General features: G+C 38.5%; 1 protein-coding gene and 1 pseudogene across 2 annotated transcripts; one reads left to right on the top strand and one right to left on the bottom strand.

The window, feature by feature from the left end:
• LOC18786611 (TMV resistance protein N) lies at positions 4,376-10,352 on the top strand. 2 transcript variants are annotated; one of them, XM_020556558.1, is made up of 5 exons: positions 4,377-5,137; positions 6,257-7,352; positions 7,495-7,773; positions 7,925-9,744; positions 9,949-10,352. In XM_020556558.1, exons 1-5 carry the CDS (start codon positions 4,530-4,532, stop codon positions 9,953-9,955), a joined length of 3,810 nt encoding a protein of 1,269 aa, XP_020412147.1. In that variant the 5' UTR covers positions 4,377-4,529; the 3' UTR covers positions 9,956-10,352. The 2 variants fall into 2 exon arrangements, with proteins under 2 accessions (XP_007220725.2, XP_020412147.1); XM_007220663.2 differs by lacking the exon at positions 9,949-10,352 and having other exon boundaries at positions 4,376-5,137; positions 7,925-9,843.
• LOC109947105 lies at positions 13,468-15,615 on the bottom strand (annotated as a pseudogene).

The raw sequence follows: 19,591 nt of genomic DNA, 5'->3' as shown, positions 1-19,591 counted from the left end.
GGCCCAAGCAAAATTAGAGCACAAAAAATAAAATAAAATAAAAAATTTGGATTGAAAACCCGAAAGGGCGGCCCAAGTAAAGAACTACGGTTGACTTGATCCCTAAAAAAGGGGTACGTAGGCAGTCTAGTCTCTAAAAAGCTAGATTCAGTCACAAGACCCAAAATTCCCCTTCATTACCTCAATTCAAGGAGGGTGAACTACGTTCGGCTTGATCCCTTCACAGGGTACGTAGGCAAGCTAGCCCAAAAGCTAGATGCAGCCGTAAACTATCATGAATTCATTCTTGTCCACCGATGGTGTTAGCACGTGGTTAAACTGTTGTATACTACGCAAAAACTCCAACTTCGCACGAGTATAAACTGTGAAATAGAAAAGCAAATCCGACAAAATCTTTATTCTGAAAATTGTTCTTGGTGGAAAAAAACTACATTACAAGAGCAAAAGAATACTGAAGCAAAGGCCTACCTACAAATTCTTGGTGGAAACCATACCACAAGAACATTTATTGAAGGGAAAAATCATTCTAAACAAAAAAAAAAATAATGATAGTAGGCTCATCACTTAGAGCTCGCTACAAGAAGAAAACAGGGCATTGATTAGGCGGTGAATCTCTCGCTCTTGAGCCTTCATTGACAGTCGAGTGCTCCTGATCTGGGGAAGTAGATCTTCTTTAGCATCAATTCTGGATTGTTGAAGCTGTATTGCTTGTTCATTCTGATGCTCCAAAGAAATCTCCAAGTTCATCTTTTGCATATTAAGGGAAGTTTTCTTAGCTTCATGCTCTTCCCGCATCTGGCGAACTCTCTCTTCTGCTTCCCTGATGGTAACTTCCTTGACATCCAAGTCTTCAATCTCTTTAGCAACCTCTGTAAGTTCTGCCTCAAGAGCCAGCTTGGTGTTTAAACATTCCTCGTGTTGGGGGATCAAATCATGAATCACATCAATATTCACATCTCCTAAGGCTTCAATATAGGCACTGCTCTTGGAATGTCGCTTGGCAAGCTCAAAAATCCAATCCACAAGCTGGAAAAACTGCTTAAATGCAGTTTCACCACACCCAAGAATGTCAACGGTTGACCCCAAAAGTCGAAGGGCCTTGATGATCTCAGAATGGTGCATATGAAGTTGAGCAGGCGTCTCTGAGAAGTAAAGTCTGCTAAAGATACCTTCAATTTCTCTAATGATAAACTCCCGCCTACTCTGGTTTACCCCATTCCCAAAAATCTGATGAACAAAGTTCTCAACTGATACCAAATTTTGGAGGGGTCGCACAACTGCTATAGGCCCAACACTTTCAGGAAACTGATCATCAGCTGGGCTATTCTGAACTTGCTGAAATTCAGACACTTCAGCCAGGAAGTCTGACCCACTACCACCCATGCTGGAGTTAGCACTCTCATGATGAATATTTTCCTCTTCACCTGAAATCAAAGGAAAAAAAAAAATATATATACATATGTTAGCTTATAATGCTAGTTAAAAGCATCTCAAGCTTTGCACGCGTAAAAATGCCACACGCACAAAGCTTGAGGGGGCATCTGTTGGAATAAAAAAAATCACAAAAATCACAAAATATTGGAACGTGGGGGGAAGTTTGGAAAAGGTGGGGGGAAGTTTGGAAAAAGGTGGGGGTCTAAACCAATGAAAACGTTTAAGAGAGTTTAGTGGCTCCTATTTTTGGGGGAGGAGTCCAATTTGAATGGGGATTCTGCCATCTCAGAACTCTCTCACAAGGACTCTATAAAAGGAGGAGAGAAAAGAAAAAAAGGGGAGGCAGCCGTGAGGCTGCAGAAAGAAAAGGAGCACAGCGGCAGACTCTGAAGAGATACCAAAAAAAGGCCAACAAGGCTTGGGGAACATGGAGGATGCATAGCCATGCTGAAGAAATATGACAGAGGCAATCAAGGCTCCTCTCTTGAGGTCCTCCGTTTTTTTGGGTGGCAACCCTTTAATCAATCAAATGGATGGCAATTCATGTAGGGTGGCAACCCTTGGCAACCTTGAATCAAAATTTCTTGGATGTTCAAATATGGGTTTTTACCCTGAAAACAAATATGGGTTTTCACCCTCAAAACAAGTTTGGGTTTTGCACCCCAGAAACAAAGTTTGGGTATTTCACCCTGAAAACAAATATGGGTTTTCACCCTCAAAGCAAATATTGGTTTTCACCCTTGAAATAAAGCCTGGGCGTTTCACCCTCAAGAATCTTGGATACGAAATCCATCATGGGTGTGTAACCCTCAATCAAATACCCTGAATGGTATATCCATTTTTTTTTTGGGCATAAAACTCTTTCAGTGAGTTCTCAAGAGCACAATTCCCATTTGGGTACAAAACCCACAAACAAAATCATTGGGGGTTTAATCTCACAGCAAATAAAAAGTAAGCTGTGCTTGAAAAGGAAGACAACCATGTTGGCTGTTGGTCGGCCTGATACTGCAGATAGTAGCAACAAATAACAAAAAAAGAAGGAAGACTCCTGTCGAAAGAGAAAATGGAAGAAGAGTAAGAAAAAATGGGAAAGTGGCGTCAGCCACTTGGTTTCAAAAGGGGGAAGAAATTCAAAGAAAAAAAAAGAAGAAGTCAAAAGACAAAAAAATAAAAATAATAAAAAGTGGCGTCAGCCACTTTGTTTGTTTTTTGGATTTATTTCAACTCTCTCTCTTCTTTCCTTCTTTTCTCTCTTCTTCACATGTCCAAAAAATGGGCCAGTCAAAATATCACAGGCCCGAAATAAAATAATGGACTGTCAAAAATATTTGTCCATTGATTTTCAAAAGCCCATAGTAATTAATGGGTAATCCAAATAATTACCCATTAAATTTACAGAGATCTAATTTTCCCCATGGGTCATCTACCCATACAAATTTCATTGAGATTAAAATCAAATCTCTCAAAAAGAAATTCTCAATTAATGGGCCACACTCACCCATTAATTTCCAATTTTTCTCATGGGTCATCTACTCATGAAAATTTCAATGAGATTAAATTCAAATATCTCAAACACAAATTCTCAATTAATGGGCCACACTCACCCATTAATTTCCAATTTTTCTCATGGGTCATCTACTCATGAAAATTTCAATGAGATTAAATTCAAATATCTCAAACACAAATTCTCAATTAATGGGCCACACTCACCCATTAATTTCCAATTTTTCTCATGGGTCATCTACTCATGAAAATTTCAATGAGATTAAATTCAAATATCTCAAACACAAATTCTCAATTAATGGGCCACACTCACCCATTAATTTCCAATTTTTCTCATGGGTCATCTACCCATGAAAATTCCAATGAGATTAAACTCAAATATCTCAAACACAAATTCTCAATTAATGGGCCACACTTACCCATTAATTTCAAAATTTTCCCATAGGTCACCTACCTATGAAAATCCCCAAATTATCTCAAAGATACAAATTCTAAATTATTGGGTCATACATACCCATTAATTTCCAATTTTTCCCATAGGTCATCTACCTATGAAAATCGTCAAATCGTCTCAAAGACACCAACTCTAAATTATTGGGCCACACTTACCCATTAATTCCTGAATTTTGGAACTACGTCGGTTTGATCCCCGTTAAGGGTACGTAGGCAGTCTAACATCTCAATAGGCGCAACCGCAACCAATTTGAATCACTGGTTACATCAACCAAATTCCCCCAAAATCAAATATCTACCTTTACACAAATCAAATTCGAACTACGTCGGTTTGATCCCTTTAAAAGGGTACGTAGGCAATCTAGAGATTCAATCTTGATGCAACCATCCCAAACATATTTCCATATTGAATCCCTGGTTTATTCAGCTAAATTCACTCAAACTCCTCAATTAAACCCATTCAAATTCTTCGTTTTGTGATGAGTCATTTATTCATCATGAATCTTTGAACTACGAGTGGCTTGATTCCTGCAAAGGATACGTAGGCATCCTGAGGTTGGACTTGGGAGCAGCTGCAAAATCAAAACACACACGTTCTGTTTCTTTATGATGGAATCAAAGGGTTTTCCCTTGAAGCAAGGGATTGTAATTAAGAGACTTGCGTCTCGAATGGGTCGAACCTAAAATAATAAAACCCCATTATTTAATTAGTGGTGGTGAAATTATATTAGGAAGATCACCATTTTCCTTCAACAAACTTGTTTCAGTATTCTTTCAATTTTTTATTTTCAGACCTAAAAACAAAATCTTGGGATAGAAAGACCATCATTTGAAAGATAAGCGCGTCAGTGAAAATGAAAAAGAAATTTCACCGTTTGACCATGTGCACTATCTTAAAGCAATGTAGGCCCATATCTGCTATTTAGCATTGCTGGCCATGTGCACTCCCTTAAAGAAAATCTAGCCTTTGATGACTTGAAGTTGAAACGAAAGCTCCCCCACATGGAAACTGCCTCGTCAAGCCCTCATAAATCTAACCAGAGCGCCACTGCCATACCCAATTCTTACTGCATCGTTTTATTAAGAAAGAAAATCAATACAAAATCAGATAAGATTCTCTCTGCTTCTTCAATTCTTCAATGTTCTACTTAAAATCCTTATTCAGGTTTATGGTGAGTTCCCCATTGCCAATTGATTCTGGGGTGGAACCTCAACTTCCTTCAGATCTGCCCCCTTTGACCACTCAACCAGTCTCTTCTTCTCCTTCTTCTTCTTCTTCTTTCACTCATGATTCATCATGGACATATGATGTGTTTTTGAGTTTTAGAGGTGAGGATACACGCACCAATTTTACAGATCATTTGTACAAGGCGTTGTGTGATAAGGGCATCTACACCTTCATTGATCGAGAGCTTGTAAGAGGAGAAGAAATATCGCCAGCCCTTGTCAAAGCAATTGAAGAATCAAGAATTTCTCTCATTGTATTCTCTGAAAACTATGCATCTTCGAGGTGGTGCTTGGATGAACTTGTCAAGATCCTTCAATGTAAAGAATCAAAGCAACAAATAGTTTTGCCCTTTTTTTACAAGGTGGATCCCTCAGATGTACGGCACCAAAGAAGTAGTTATGGCGATGCATTTGTTCACCATGAACGCAAATTCAAGGATGACAAGGAGAAAGTGCTCAAATGGAGGAGATCTCTTACGGAAGCAGCAAATTTGTCTGGATGGCATTTCAAAGAGGGAGAGTATGTTTCTATCTTTATCATTTTCAAGTTTAATTTTTTTCTCTCTTCTTTCTCATTATTATTTATTACACATTTAATTGTTACTCATTATTAAAGAAAAGTATCCTTTTGTAAAAATATTAAATTGTAAGGAGAAGATCTTTTTTTTTTAATTTTAATTTTTTATAAATATTTTAAGGCCAAACTTATATATTTTAATAAGCATATAAAATACACCAATAATATATAATTTTAAAAAATTAGAAAGAGTAAAAAGACATCAAGTCTTGTGTGCTGCCACACGTGGGTGGGTACAGGATTGCCACAGCAACTGCAGAATATTGGAAATAGAGAGTATTGTATGAGTCACCACATGATTAGCTAAAGTAACATATCCAGAAATATTACTTAAATTTATCTAATAAAGTAATGTAATTATGTAACTCATAATATTGGAAATTGAATAAATATAAAATTACGAGTACTTTTGCATTGGAATTTCCTTTTAATTTTTCCAGCTAAAATTATAGACACAATTGCAATTGATCATTGGAACTTGATCTAGCGAGGATATGTTTGTACTATGTTATACGATTTTGTTAATCCAACTCTTATGCCAATGATGATGAAAATCTAACAAATTCGTTTGGGAGTTATTCTGTCACTTATTGAGTACACCTTCTACGTGCTTCTTTATATAATCATTCTTCAGAATCACTCCCAAATGAGCCATCATAAAACTTCATCATTTGAAGTAGAACAAGGTAAGCCAAAGTCAACTCAGCCAGCTAACAAATAATTTCATCAAAGAAATTATTTTGCTTTAGATTGCTTTGTAGGATCTTATGTTGCTTGCTAAATATGATAATTTCGTCTTGACAAAAAAAACATGAAACCGAATAGCTGCAAGTTGAGCAACTATTACGTAGTGAGAAGTATTCTGTTATAAAAATATACAACTGTAAGGAGAAAGTTCAAAATCCATATATAAATCTCTTCAAAAGGCATACAAGTATTACATCTTTTTTTCTTTTTTGGTCAGAACAACTATTACGTACTTGAGTATGTTGTGTTCTTTTGCGTGGTTGGATTTGTTTAAATCTGATTCATTGACTGTGTCTAATTTGGTTAAACTGGCAGGTATGAAACTACATTTATCAACAACATCGTTGATAGAATCTTAAGCCAAGTACTGAGCTGCACATATTGGAATGTGGCCAAGTACCCAGTTGGAATTCAATCTTGTGTCCAAGATGTGGAAAAGCTTTTAGATGTTGGTGGGAATGGTCGTCGCATGGTTGGGATATGGGGGACATCTGGAATAGGCAAGACAACAATTGCAAAAGCTATATGGAATGCAATTGCACATAAATTTGAAGGAAGTTGTTTCTTGTCAAATGTTAGAGAAAATTCAATGTCAGATGGAGACTTAATCAAACTACAGGAGGCTCTTCTTCATAAAATTCTTGGCGGAGAATGGAAAATTCATAGTGTTGATGAAGGAATTGGTGTCATAAAAAAACGGTTGAGCCATAAACAAATTCTCTTAATTCTTGATGATGTGAATCAATTGAAGCAATTAGACAATTTGGCCGGTGTTGGTTGGTTTGGTGAGGGAAGTAGAGTCATTACAACTACACAAGATAGCGGATTGCTAAAATGTCATGGAATTGATTTGATATACGAGGTCCAAAAGTTATATGGCAACCAAGCTCTTGAGCTTTTTAGTTTCTGTGCCTTCGGAACCAGCAAACCTCCAAAGGATTATTTGGAACTTGCACAACGTGCACTAGCGTATGCTCAAGGCATTCCACTAGCTCTAACACTTTTAGGTTCCCATCTTCATAATAAAGACAAAGATCGTTGGCAAGATATATTAGATAGTTATGAAGGAGAACCATATACAGGTATTCAAAAAATACTTCGAAAAAGTTATGATGCCTTGGAAAATTCCATGCAACAATTTTTTCTAGATATCGCATGTTTCTTCAAGGGTGAAGATAAGGACTATGTTCTACAAATAGTAAGCAATTCTAAGAAGAAGGTCTCCCGAGATTGTATTGAAGTACTCATTGAGAAGGCAATGATAACTATTGACTATGGTACGATTCAGATGCATGACTTACTAGAAAAACTGGGCAAGGATATAGTTCACGAAGAATCCCCCAATGATCCCGGCAAGCGTAGTAGATTGTGGTTTTACGAGGATGTTGAACAATTTCTAACGGAAAGTACAGTAAGTATCACATATGTTATTATATTCAATTTGAGAATAAAGAATACCTTATGTAACCTATATAATTTTCTTAACAAAATGTGCTTGCATTTTGGTTTGTAAAATGACTTCATTTTTTAATGTTAATGCTTTTCTATCTTAGGGAACAAGAAATATTCAAGGCATCATGGTGAAGCTTCCAGACCCAGCTGAGATAACCTTAAATCCAGAATGCTTCCGTAATATGGTAAATCTTGAAATTTTCATAAACAGTAATGCATCTCTATGTGGGCACATTAACTATCTGCCCAACGCCTTAAGATTGATTGATTGGGATAGATGTCAGTTACAATCTTTGCCACCCAATTTTCAAGGAAATCATCTTGTTGAGTTCAATATGCCTCGTAGTCATATCAGACAATTGGATGGATTTAACTTTAAGGTATGCATTTGTAATTATTTTCATTCATTATATATAATTTTAAATAGAGTTGTTAATTTCAGAAGGAAAAAAATGAAAAATAGTTTTCTAAGTTTTTGTCTTTTGAAGTGTGTGATTAATTATTTCTTGTTTTTGTGTTCTTGTCTCACAGCACTCGCCAAATCTGACAACTATGAATTTAAGGGGTTGTCAATTCTTAGAAAAAATCCCTGACTTATCTGGAATCCCAAACATAAAGTACTTGAATCTAAGCGAGTGCACACGTTTGGTTGAGGTCGATGGTTCTGTTGGATTCCTTGATAAACTTGTTGAATTGAATCTTTTTGGATGCGTTGAACTTATGAGGTTTGGAACAACACTTAGATTGAAATCCTTAGAACAACTTTATCTATCTGGATGTGAAAGGCTTGAGAGTTTCCCAGAAATAGAAGTCGAGATGGAATCACTATGGAAATTGAATATGGCAAGAAGTGGCGTAAGAGAATTGCCTCCATCAATTGCATATCTTACTGGGCTTCAACAATTGGATCTTAGTGGATGCTTCAATCTTACAAGGTTTGCAACACTTAGATTGAAATCTCTTGAAAAACTTGATCTTAGTGATTGCAAAAGCCTTGAGAGTTTCCCGGAAATAGAAGTCGAGATGGAATCACTACGGGGTTTGAGAATATCAGGAAGTGGCGTAAGAGAATTGCCTTCACCAATTGCATATCTTACTGGTCTTGAAATATTACATGCTGATTATTGTGAGAACTTCACAGTTACGGTGAACTCCGAATTGCTTCCCAACCTGTATCAATTTAGTCTCATGGGATGCAATCTATCAAAAATTAATTTCCTCCGGCTCCTTGATTGCTGGTCCACAATAACAGAACTTTTTCTATCGCAAAGCAATTTTGTCAATCTTCCGATATCCTTTAGCAAATTTGTCAACTTGCGGAATCTTTATTTGATTAATTGCCAGAGTCTTCTGGAAATTCCAGAACAAGTGCTTCCACGAAGAATAGAATTCGTAGAGCTGGATAACTGCACATCATTGGAAAAAATTCCAAAACTGGCTTGGGTATTGCTGGATAACTGCACATCATTGGAGAAAATTCCAGAACTCCCGCGGAAGGATGACCATATGTATCTGAGTTTGACCAATTGCGTTAGACTACGCGGCTACGACATCACAGAACATATTTTTCTGAATCAGGTTTCTGTTTCTTCTCCGCATTCTCTTTTCGAAATTATTATTCCAGGCGATGAAGTTCCAAAGTGGTTCAGCTGTTGTAAAGATGCAACAATAGTTAGAGAATTTTTGAGTTACGAATACGATGCTGGATGTGAAGTTAGTTTTGAAATTCCTCCAAATTTAAAATGGGAGACGTTAAGATTGGTTCTATGTGCTGGTAATATTGGTTCTGCTAAGATTCTTCTCAATGGAAAACTCGTCAATGTGGCACATTTTGAATTAGACACAACTCATCTGTATGACGAATGTGTTGAATTATTGGAAAGTCATGTGTACCTCACGTCTATTCCATTATTGGAAAGTCATGTGTACGGGTTTGAAGAACCACCGACGATGCAGGTTAATACGTGTGAAGTTATATTTGACTTGCCTGGCGAAGTGCCCGCACCCGTTAAAATTCCCTGCGGGGTCCACCTATTAGGCCACCATGTTGCTGATGTCAGTGAGACTGATGTTGTTGATCATGGGCCAACGCAGTTGTTACCTGATGCGAAGGCGGTGGATGATGATATTTATGACGATCAACACCAAGACTGCGAATTGCTTTCCTTGTCTTTAGCATCAAAGACTAGTCTTGGCAAGAGGCCTCGCCAATCAGATTACATGGCACTTAACGATGATCATCGTGCTAACGTCGTCGACATTGGTGATCATGAAGCTGAAGGGCTTACCTTGTTTACAGGACCATCGGATCACCAAAAGAGGAGGCACATTGATCCTAATGAGGAGCCAAAGTATGTAAATCCATTAAATTTTGAATGATATCTTTGCATTTTCTGGTCATATATCTGCGTTTTGTGTTCAATTCAAATTTAGCAATATTTTGTTGTGCATCTCTGGGGTACATGTTGTCGTTTTTAGGGTGTGAGTTTTTTTTTCTTTTTGTGTTGGGTTTAATCCTTTTTCTTAGCGCTCTATATTCGATATTAAATTTTCAGGCAATGAAGTTCCAAAGTGGTTTATGTAAGCCCCAGGTTCAGCTGTCGAAACGAACCCAATTTCCGGTAATGGTTTAGTAATCAAGAGGTGTGTTGAGGCGCCGGCAATTTCTGAGATTCCATTTTAAGTTGCATAAGGCAATACCTTTCTTCTCAATTGATGCATCCAGCATTTATCCGCGAATGAACAAAGCTGGATTTATCTAATGCTTTCATTCCACACATATATTTTGTCTATGATTCTTCTATCCCATTCATTGGAATTGATGTATGTTGGGGACAAAATGTAACAGATTTATCTATTTCATAATTTCCAATCAAGGTTTATTGAAAATCAGACATTAATTGTAAATAGGCATCCAAATATGTCCAACATATTTCTGTTGAAAGATTATGTCTCATTATACTAGTGATCTTGCTGGTATTGGCAAGGTACAAGAATACTACTGATGTTGCTGGTATTGGCAAGGTACAAGAATCCCAGCATGTCTAAATCATGTGAAGTTGTTGCAACTCAACTGCAGGAATTTTGATAATCCTGCAAAAGGCACGAAATGGGATTTGGAACAATTGAAACTGCAAGATGAAAAGTTTGATGGGTAGCGATAGTATCATCCATATTTTGTAGTTTTCGAACTCTTGTCTAGATTGCAAATGGATTTTGGTTCTTTGAAACTAGGAAAAAGACGTTAGAAATTACAACTTTATTCTTTGTTCACTAAAGCGCATTATTATTGTCTTTGCATGACCGAATAGCTACTACAGATGTCGAATGTTCAATTTTATCCATCAAAAATTACAAAGGGCTTCTCATAGTAAAAAAGATAACTAGAACTTACAATGTGGACTAAGGCCACTTCGTATACCTGGAAATCAAGCACCATTCAACAAAAACGAAGCTCACTGCTCCGAGGCAGAATTTTACATCGAATGCACAGGTGCTGGAAGCAACTCATCTACGGATTTCAGGACGTATCTCCCTTCATGGACTGAAATTCGTGATCTAAGCAACGAGGAGCTCATCACCATTATTGATCGAGAAAGAAAGAGACACTCGGAAGTCAACAACCATGCCTACGATCATCCCCAATGCTCGAAAGTGATGCTGCCAGATGGGCGCACTGTGTACCGCTTATGACGGGGTTGGGGGCTTAACCGTATCCTACGGGAGAGCCCAGAGTATGGAGGAGAAGCTATGCAAGCAGGCAACTGTAGGAGTCCAGATGACAAGGCACCCTTGCCTTGTGCTTTCCAAGAGCCAATGACAGACCCAAGCACATGCAAGATGGATCGACGGCAGTAGCTGAGCAGTTGGAAACAATCAATTTAAGTGATGACCAACTAGCGGTTATGGATGATGCCTCCCTTTGATTCCTCATTCTCAAAGGTTCTCTAGACCTGAACTAGCAATAACCAAAGGAAATAGGCAGGTAGCTCAGGTTTTGCACGCACAGAGGAGAAAATCAGAAACGGAAAGAAGAAAGAAATAAAATGAAATAAAAAAAAATGGATTTGATGGAAGCGTACCTGGGGAATATGCAAGACTGCTGGAAGATAATCATGGCAGCACACACGCGAGAAACAAAAAGGTCACGTCAACAACATGGGTTTGATTTTTTCTTTTTGGGACGGGTTTGATTATTTGACCCATCTCAATATTTGCTCATAGCCCCAATAATCAATGGGGCTAATGTTGAGGGCCAAAAATCCAAGGGGCTAAGCCCATATTAATTCTTGGCCCAACACAAATAATTGAACGCAAAGGAAGCTCAATCGGGACAAAAGAGAATTTGTAGGACACAACAATACAAGCTACGGGCCACATATCATGCCAAGCAAGCACGTACAAAAGAGCCGAGAGCATACCAACTTTACAAAACCACGCTCGCATATCCATTCGGTGTTACTTGGCCTGATTATAGCCTATTGCGGCATAATAATAAAACTCAAGCACAAGCGTAAATGTCATGCAAGAAGAACCATTATTCTAACACCAAGCTATGCCACAAGTTTAAGTAGGCCCAAGCCAGAAAATTACCTGGGGCTTGCTGAGAAAGTTGTGGTGTGGATAGATACAAGCATTCACTAGGCCCATTTAAGGGATCAAGGAATGAGAATTTTGGGCTACTTGGGAGCACCAAAACTTGAACCCATTTCAAGGCCCTAAAAACATGGGCTAGCATGAGAGAGAGAACATGACCCAATGCCTTAGGAAGAATACAGTAGTTTGCTTAGAAAACCCAATGTTAATTAGAATGCCCAAATACTTTGTTAAAAACGCAACAGGCAAACTGCTTCTAGCAGCTTGACGAAAACAAGCTGACCAGTTGCTGAAGAGTAGAATATCACCGACCCATGGCCTTGGGAAAAGCCCAGCCCAACACTCTATAAAATATCTAGCAAACACGTTCAGCATATGGGTCACATCTGGACGATTCCCCAGCACAATTTTCTTTACATGTGAGGAAGTGTGTTTGATCTGCACAAGCTTTATGTGTAGTTTAGGCAGGCTAAAGAGTTTGGTTCATTACTACAAAAATTGAAATAGACGACCGGGGAAAACCGTCGTCTTTTTGCATTGAAAACCGTTGTTATATCAATCGACATCTTTTGAATGACAAACTACGATGATGCACCGTCGTCTATTAAATGTAAAAACTGCGCTTTTACTACAAACCGTTGTCTATTAACTGTAAAGACAACGATTTTTTGAAAAGAATTGCCGTCTGTTATTTCTAAAGAAGCATAGGTTCAACGAGATCTACAAGACAAAGAGCACGAAGGGCCGAGAATTTCAAAAGAAAGGAGGCTAGGGTTTGGAGCTTCACAATTATCAGGAGCTTTTGGATAGAGATTGAAAAGATGCGAACTAGAGGGGTTCACGAAGGGCCGCAAATTCACTTAAGCAAAATTTTCATTAGCCCGTCTTGGAAAGACGACCGTGACTTCTTTCAACCGTTGTGCTATTAAAATCAACTAATTTGAAAGACGAAAGTGACTTCTTTCAACCGTCATGCTATTAAAATCAACTAAGGGTTTCGGACTCCATAACGACGGTTATTATAACACCAATCATGGTTTGTAATGGTTTTTTAAACCACAAAGGTTTTTTCATTTTGCGTCATTTAACGGTTTTATATTATTGTGGTAGTGGTTCTACATGAGGTCATTGAAATAACGAAATTTGGGAAAGTAAATGAAACTGCCCTTATATGCATCTTAAACAATTATTCCCTGACCTCATTACCAAATTTAAGAAGCATGGAATATTCCTTCCAATCAAAGTCTAAAAAATTACAAACTTCCCAGTGATATTTGAATACCCCTATTCCTCCAAACTGAGTTTGAGGGATACCTTGACGGATTCATCATTTGAATATGCCTCTGCAAGGAAATGGTTTAAGGCAAAATGCAGAAGCAAGCAATGCACAAAATGTTCTAAACATACTACTAGCATATAATCCTCAATTTATAGGGACTGTTGAACTCAATGGCAAAAAGAACGAAAACCCTTGGAAATTTTTGTAACCCCAAAATGTTTTTCATCACAAATAACGAACATAGAGTAATGCTTCAATTCCCAATGAGGTAAATTAAATCTCAGGAAAAATCCACCTCTGAGGTCTCAAACGTTATACGCATCAAATGGTTTCAGAGTAACTTACATAATTTTATAACAAACTAGAACACGTGGCACCTGTAAGTTATATTTCAAATTCTTTGACGTGAAAACTCATCCTCCCTAACACGATGCGTCCATGATTTTCCCATCAATTGATGATGGTCTAAGTTAATGGATGAGACTATTTGAGGAGTCTAAATATTTAAGGGAGACATTGACCAAAAGTTCAACAGTAACCTTTGAAATCTCACAAAATTTAGGGGGGCATGCTATAACATTTCTTTACCATATAATAACTAATATGCCACCTTGATTATCTGCAGAATCATCATCCTCTCCAAATCCCTCAGCAATCAACTTCATCAAGTTATGTGCCACCTTGACATTTACCAAATCTCCCGCATGTTCAAAGACTTTATTCATGGTCTGAAGAGAAGGAGTATCAGGCATGGATGACATCGGGTGTTTAATAACTAGAATATAAAAGGCAACATATATTACTCTTACCTGGATAAACCATTGATTACTTGGTGGAAATTGCTCCGCACGCTCCACACATGGAGAAGCTATATATGTTTTGTAATTGTTATCATTAATGCTAACCAATATCAATCATACGATCCACAATCACTTCCACGTATTGGAGGACTTGGTCATCTTGTACAATAGTTAAAATGTTTTTCGCTTCAGAATATCATCTGGGTCCTGCATGATTTGAAACCAATCCATCAAACCCAACAAAATTCTCTCACCTCTAAGCAATCAGTGCCCATATATTTATTGCTCTGCTATCTCTAGACTAATCTTTATTAGTCGACCAAGGGCATCGATGCCCATATATTCCAAATTATGACTGTCACTCTGTCCACCAAATATACAACAAGGAATTGGTGTTTAACTCTCCAAATAATCTACATGCAGACTATAATTTGCAGGAAATTACACTGAAAAATACAAAATCTTCAAACCTTCAAAAATATTGAGATTACTTGAGCATGGATTATTAGGATTTGGATATATGGCAGAAACGCAACAAATACACTCATAAAGTACAACATTTCCCATATTATTGGTAGAATCGCACTTCCTAAAAATATCGCTGACTACCATATACATCTTCTCACTCGATTGCTTATCACCACTCCCCAACAATGCCAAGATCTTCAACAATCTAATCTGCATTATCAAACTAATTCCGTTACTACATTACGTTACAACAAACAACAAACAAAGCTGATTATTTCAATTCCTCTATCACACCAAAAACTTCCCACATTAATAAGCTCAACTTCATTGAAAGTAAGTAAAACCTGAACTGATGGTAATCGTAGGTGTTGGGCAACTTGCGCTCGGCGACCTGTTTGAGAATGCTGACAAAGCTGACCACCAAATCCTTATAAGAATTCACATCGATGGTAATGGGATCGAACAAGGGGCAGACCGTGGCACCCATAACTCCCCGATCGTTATCACAAAGCCGCTTCTAGAAATTCGAGACCAGATGCGAAACCAAAGACTACTATTCTGATAAAAGTGGTGAAGCGCCATGATGACCTTCTTCCCTCCTAACAGCCTCCTTGGGACGGGCAAGTCTCGTCGTTGATGAGCTTGCAAACGGCATTGAGAGCAGCGGAAATGACAAGGTAATTGTCCGACTTGAGATCCTTCTGGATGGTGTTAACGATCAAGATGATCAAATCGTGATCGTCACTGAGGAAGAGCAAAATGGTGAGGTAACCAGTGCATTTGAGCAAGAGATCTTGGGTCATCTTGAAGGCGTGGATGTAGGCAAAGGAGCCGTTGTGGTTGAGCATTTCGACGTAGATGAGGCGGATGATGTACTCCTTCATTTTGCACTTGGGGATTTCGGGCTCGGAGAGACATCGTTTTAGGGTTTCGATCTCGAGGAGCAAGATGCGCTCTTTTTCGGCCTTGGATCGAGCTTTGCCGATGGACTTGACGAGGTCCAGGAACTCCTTGAAATGGCCGAAGCTGCCTTGAGAGCCCATCGCAAGCTCTCGCCCTATGGTCTTCACCTGCTCCATTGCTGCTGATGATTGGTGGAGTTAGGATTTTGCACTTGCCAATGCGATGGAGATTAGGGTCTGAATTTGGCGCATTAAATTGGTGAGTAATTTGGACTGAGTTCAATTGCTTGAAGTAGCAAAAGAGAGGAGAGGAGAGAGGAGAGAGAGAAGCAAAAGGTTCTTTTAGAGCACTTCTAGCAGTTTGCCCCTTGCCATGGCAAGGGTGGGCTAGGGCAGCTACTATTCATGTGAATAGTGGCTGCCCTTGCCATATTAATGTGTGTTTCTAGCAGTTGCCCTTTGCCATGGCAGATACTATTCATTTGTTTTTTTTCCCAACTTTTTTTACTTAAACAATTAATTTGGATAATATTTTTGGATAAGATTTTTGGGTTCCTATGTGTCAATACTATTCATATCGGATGAGATTTTCAATTTCAAATTTCAGATAAGATTTTCACCCTCTAAAATTGCGCCACGTGTCATCTCTATCTGCCTAAATTTTTCTATAAAACTAAAGGCTCAGCTCATACCTCCCACACCAGATCTTCTCTACATTTTCATTTCTCAGATTTTAGATTTCATTCTCCATTCTCAATGGCAGACATGCAAGAGGTTTTGGTGAGGTAAGAGCGAGAAACTAGAGAAAGAACGCGTAGACGAGCTGCAAGCAAAAGGTTGCAGAGAGAACGAGATGAGTAACTTGGCATAGTAGTGTCTTTGCTTGATGAAGAAAACTAGAGCCGCCGTGGTTCACGAGAAGGGCGTGGCCCGAATGTGGACAGACATAGACATTCTCGGGGTAAGAATCTTCTGGAAGATTATTTTATCTCACATTCTCTATACTCTGATGTGCATTTTTGAGCGAGATATAGAATGCAACCCCTTTTGTTCAATAAAGTAATGCATGATATTTGCAATTATGATAAATACTTTGTTCAAAAGAAAAATGTTGCTGAAAATTTGGGACTTCTTCCCGAGCAAAAGTTCACAGCTGTGATACGAATGTTGTCGTATGGGTCATTTGCTGATTAGGTGGATGAGATTGTCCGGATGGGGAAGTCCACTGTTTTGGAGAGCTTGGTGCGATTTTGTGATGCAGTGGAAAACTCTGTACACCAGGGACTACTTGCGCAGACCTACGCCCAAGGACCTGCAACGGCTTCTACAAAAAGCTAAGTCTAGAAGATTTCCTAGAATGATTGGTAGCATTGACTGCATGCACTGAAAATGGAAAAATTATCCAACTGCTTGGCAAGGGGATTACGGAAATAGAAAAGGGCAGAAAGTATCATCCTTGAAGTAGTTGTTGGATTCGATACATGGGTTTGGCACGCCTTCTTCGGAGTTGCCGGATCTCAAAAAGATTTGAATGTCCTGGGTCAATCCTCGGTGTTCAATGATGTTTTGAGAGGTGAAGCCCCAAATATCACCTATGAAATCGACAATATCGTCTACCAAAATAGGTATTATCTAGCTGACGGCATCTACCCGAGGTGGACCAAATCAATTCCACATCCTCGATCGCGTAAGCAGAAATTATTTTGCTGTCTATCAAGAGGGTTACAGAAAAGATGTGGAGAGGTGCTTTGGTATCCTCCAAGCCCAGTGGGCTATTATTAGGGGCGCGACGCGTCTATTTGACGAGGAGGTGCTTAGAAGCATAATGATGACTTGTATCATCCTCCATAACATGATTGTGGAGGATGAATATGATTACGATGTTGATGAAGTGTATGAACCAGATCCCATGAACACGGCCTTGACACGAATTTATAAAAAACTCATGGGGCCAAATGGAGAACCAGTGCAGCATGAACCGTTGGTTAGGGACGGTACTTTCATGCCCTGGATGATTGATCGCTACACGGAGATGCAATCGTCGTATATTCATGAACGTCGCCAAGTTGACTTGATGAAGCATTTATGGGCGGTGAAAGGCAATGAAGGTGAATGATGTGAAGTGAAGATGTTTTTTTAAATTTATTATGTTTATGTTGTATTTCTAGTTATGCTTTGGTTGTGGTTTGCTTTTTATGTATGGAATATTTTGAATAAAAATGAATTTTGTTGAATATTTTCTTTATTCACTAAAAGAAAATCAATACAACTAATAAAATAAAATACATGAATTACCACTAATTTTTTAAATAAAACATAAAATACAATGAAATCAAAGGCAAGCAAACTAATTCAATGGTTTTGATCATTTAACCAATCCGTGTTGCTAGGTCCATCGTCACAAAAAAGTCTTCGTCTCATAACATCCCTTCATTCTAGCTTCCAAAATTGTTATGTTTCAAGGGACATATGGCTTGTATCCATAGCCATGGTTTCCCGATCCGTTTTTTCAATGTTTTGTTGGCGTACATACTCCCTTTCTTTTGCATATTCTAATTGCATTGCCCTATCGTGCTCTTGGGTTTTCATGTCCATTTCAATTCTCATGGCTTGGTGCCTTGAAATTTCCCCCAAAAATTTAGATGCATTCTAGGTAGAATTACTCCCTCTCTCCGCCTTCGCCGCCTTCCTCCCAATAGGCCTCGGCTCCTTTTCGATAGGTGAGTCTTGACTCATTGGGGAATCCATAGGTGAATATGATGCCGGTGAATCATGGAGTAGCGTCTCGTTCAACACCACTGTCGGACCCGTTGGAATAATTCGGAATATCTTACAATTCTTCACCGCCTCCCAACATTGGGTATGGTTGAAAGTTTTTTTGCCTTTCCCAGTAGCTCCATACCACATTTGTGCTTGCATAATCTATATATAAAAAAAATTGAAAATGCAAGAAACTTTAGAAAATATTGGCAATGCAACAAGTATATCAAAAAATTGGAAATGTAGAAAACTTTAAAAAATATTGGCAATGCAACAAGTATAAAAAAAAAAATGGAAATGCAAGAAACTTTAAAAAATATTGACAATGCAACAAATATAAAAATAATAATGAAAATGCAAGAAATTTTAACAATTTATTAGAAATGCAAGAAATATTAACAAAATATATAAATTGCAAGAAACATTTAAATAAAATTTAATATGACATAGAAATTAATTAAAGGAAAATTACAAATAATTTACCTCATTGCTAAGGTTTTCCCCACTTCTATGGTTGTCCATCGCTTTTGCCAAGGCATCTCTCCATTTCACCAACTCTTTATTGAGAATTTTCCCCCTACTAGATAATGCAATTTCTGTATGGGTCGAACCAATTGCCCTTTCACAAAATTCTTGATGAATTTTTTTCCACATATGACAAAATTTCATCTCATTGTCCGTTACGGGACAATGACTAATTTGGACCCAACACTCACATAACAAAACATCTTCCATCATGTTGCATGCCCCTCCGGTTTCACTAGAAGAAGCCATAATATGATAGAGAAAAATACAACTTGAAAGTGAAAAAAATATTGAGTAGAAAGTGAATAATAGTAGAAGGAGAAGAAAATGTATGAGGATTTGGTATTAAAAGTGAAGAGTATTGGTTGGTATTTATAGAAAAAAATTCAGTATTTTTTTAAATTTTTTCCGATATTTTTTCATTTTTTTATTACACAAAAATTGGCTGCCGTTGGATTGGAGCAAACATTCTGATCGGAGAGCCTAGGACGCGACACGTGGCACATAACCGTTGGCGGGCACTGTAGCGGTGCGTTCAAATTTTTTTAACATTGGCGCGTGCAGCCAGGGCGCTGACGTAAGCATCGACACTTGGGCTAGCACTCGGCCCAGCCCGTGTTGTTGAGTCCCACCTCGCACCTAGGCCTCCTTTTGCTGCTGGAAACGAGTTTTTAGCCCACACCGCTGCCCCCTCTCCCCCCCCAAAAAAAACCCCACTGCTGGAAATGCTCTCTTCACCATCCCGACACCCAGCCAACTTTCACTCTCGGCATCCGCCCCCCCCCCCCCAAAAAAAAAAAACCCCGCTGCTGGAAATGCTCTCATGCTCTCTTCACCATCCCGACACCCACAAAGCCAACCTTCACTC

The sequence above is a fragment of the Prunus persica genome, chromosome G2, assembly GCF_000346465.2.
Source record: "Prunus persica cultivar Lovell chromosome G2, Prunus_persica_NCBIv2, whole genome shotgun sequence".
In the NCBI taxonomy this organism is placed as follows: domain Eukaryota; kingdom Viridiplantae; phylum Streptophyta; class Magnoliopsida; order Rosales; family Rosaceae; genus Prunus; species Prunus persica.
The sequence above is the reverse complement of the archived record's forward strand: the minus strand, read 5'-3'. Positions and strand labels throughout refer to the sequence as shown.

Excerpts from the sequence above, each read along its gene's own strand:
- LOC18786611 (XM_007220663.2), top strand. The coding sequence starts at position 4,530 with ATGTTCTACTTAAAATCCTTATTCAGGTTTATGGTGAGTTCCCCATTG. Across the intron at positions 7,353-7,494 it reads AATTTCTAACGGAAAGTACA|GGAACAAGAAATATTCAAGG; the intron begins GTAAGTATCACA and ends TTTCTATCTTAG. Across the intron at positions 7,774-7,924 it reads TGGATGGATTTAACTTTAAG|CACTCGCCAAATCTGACAAC; the intron begins GTATGCATTTGT and ends CTTGTCTCACAG.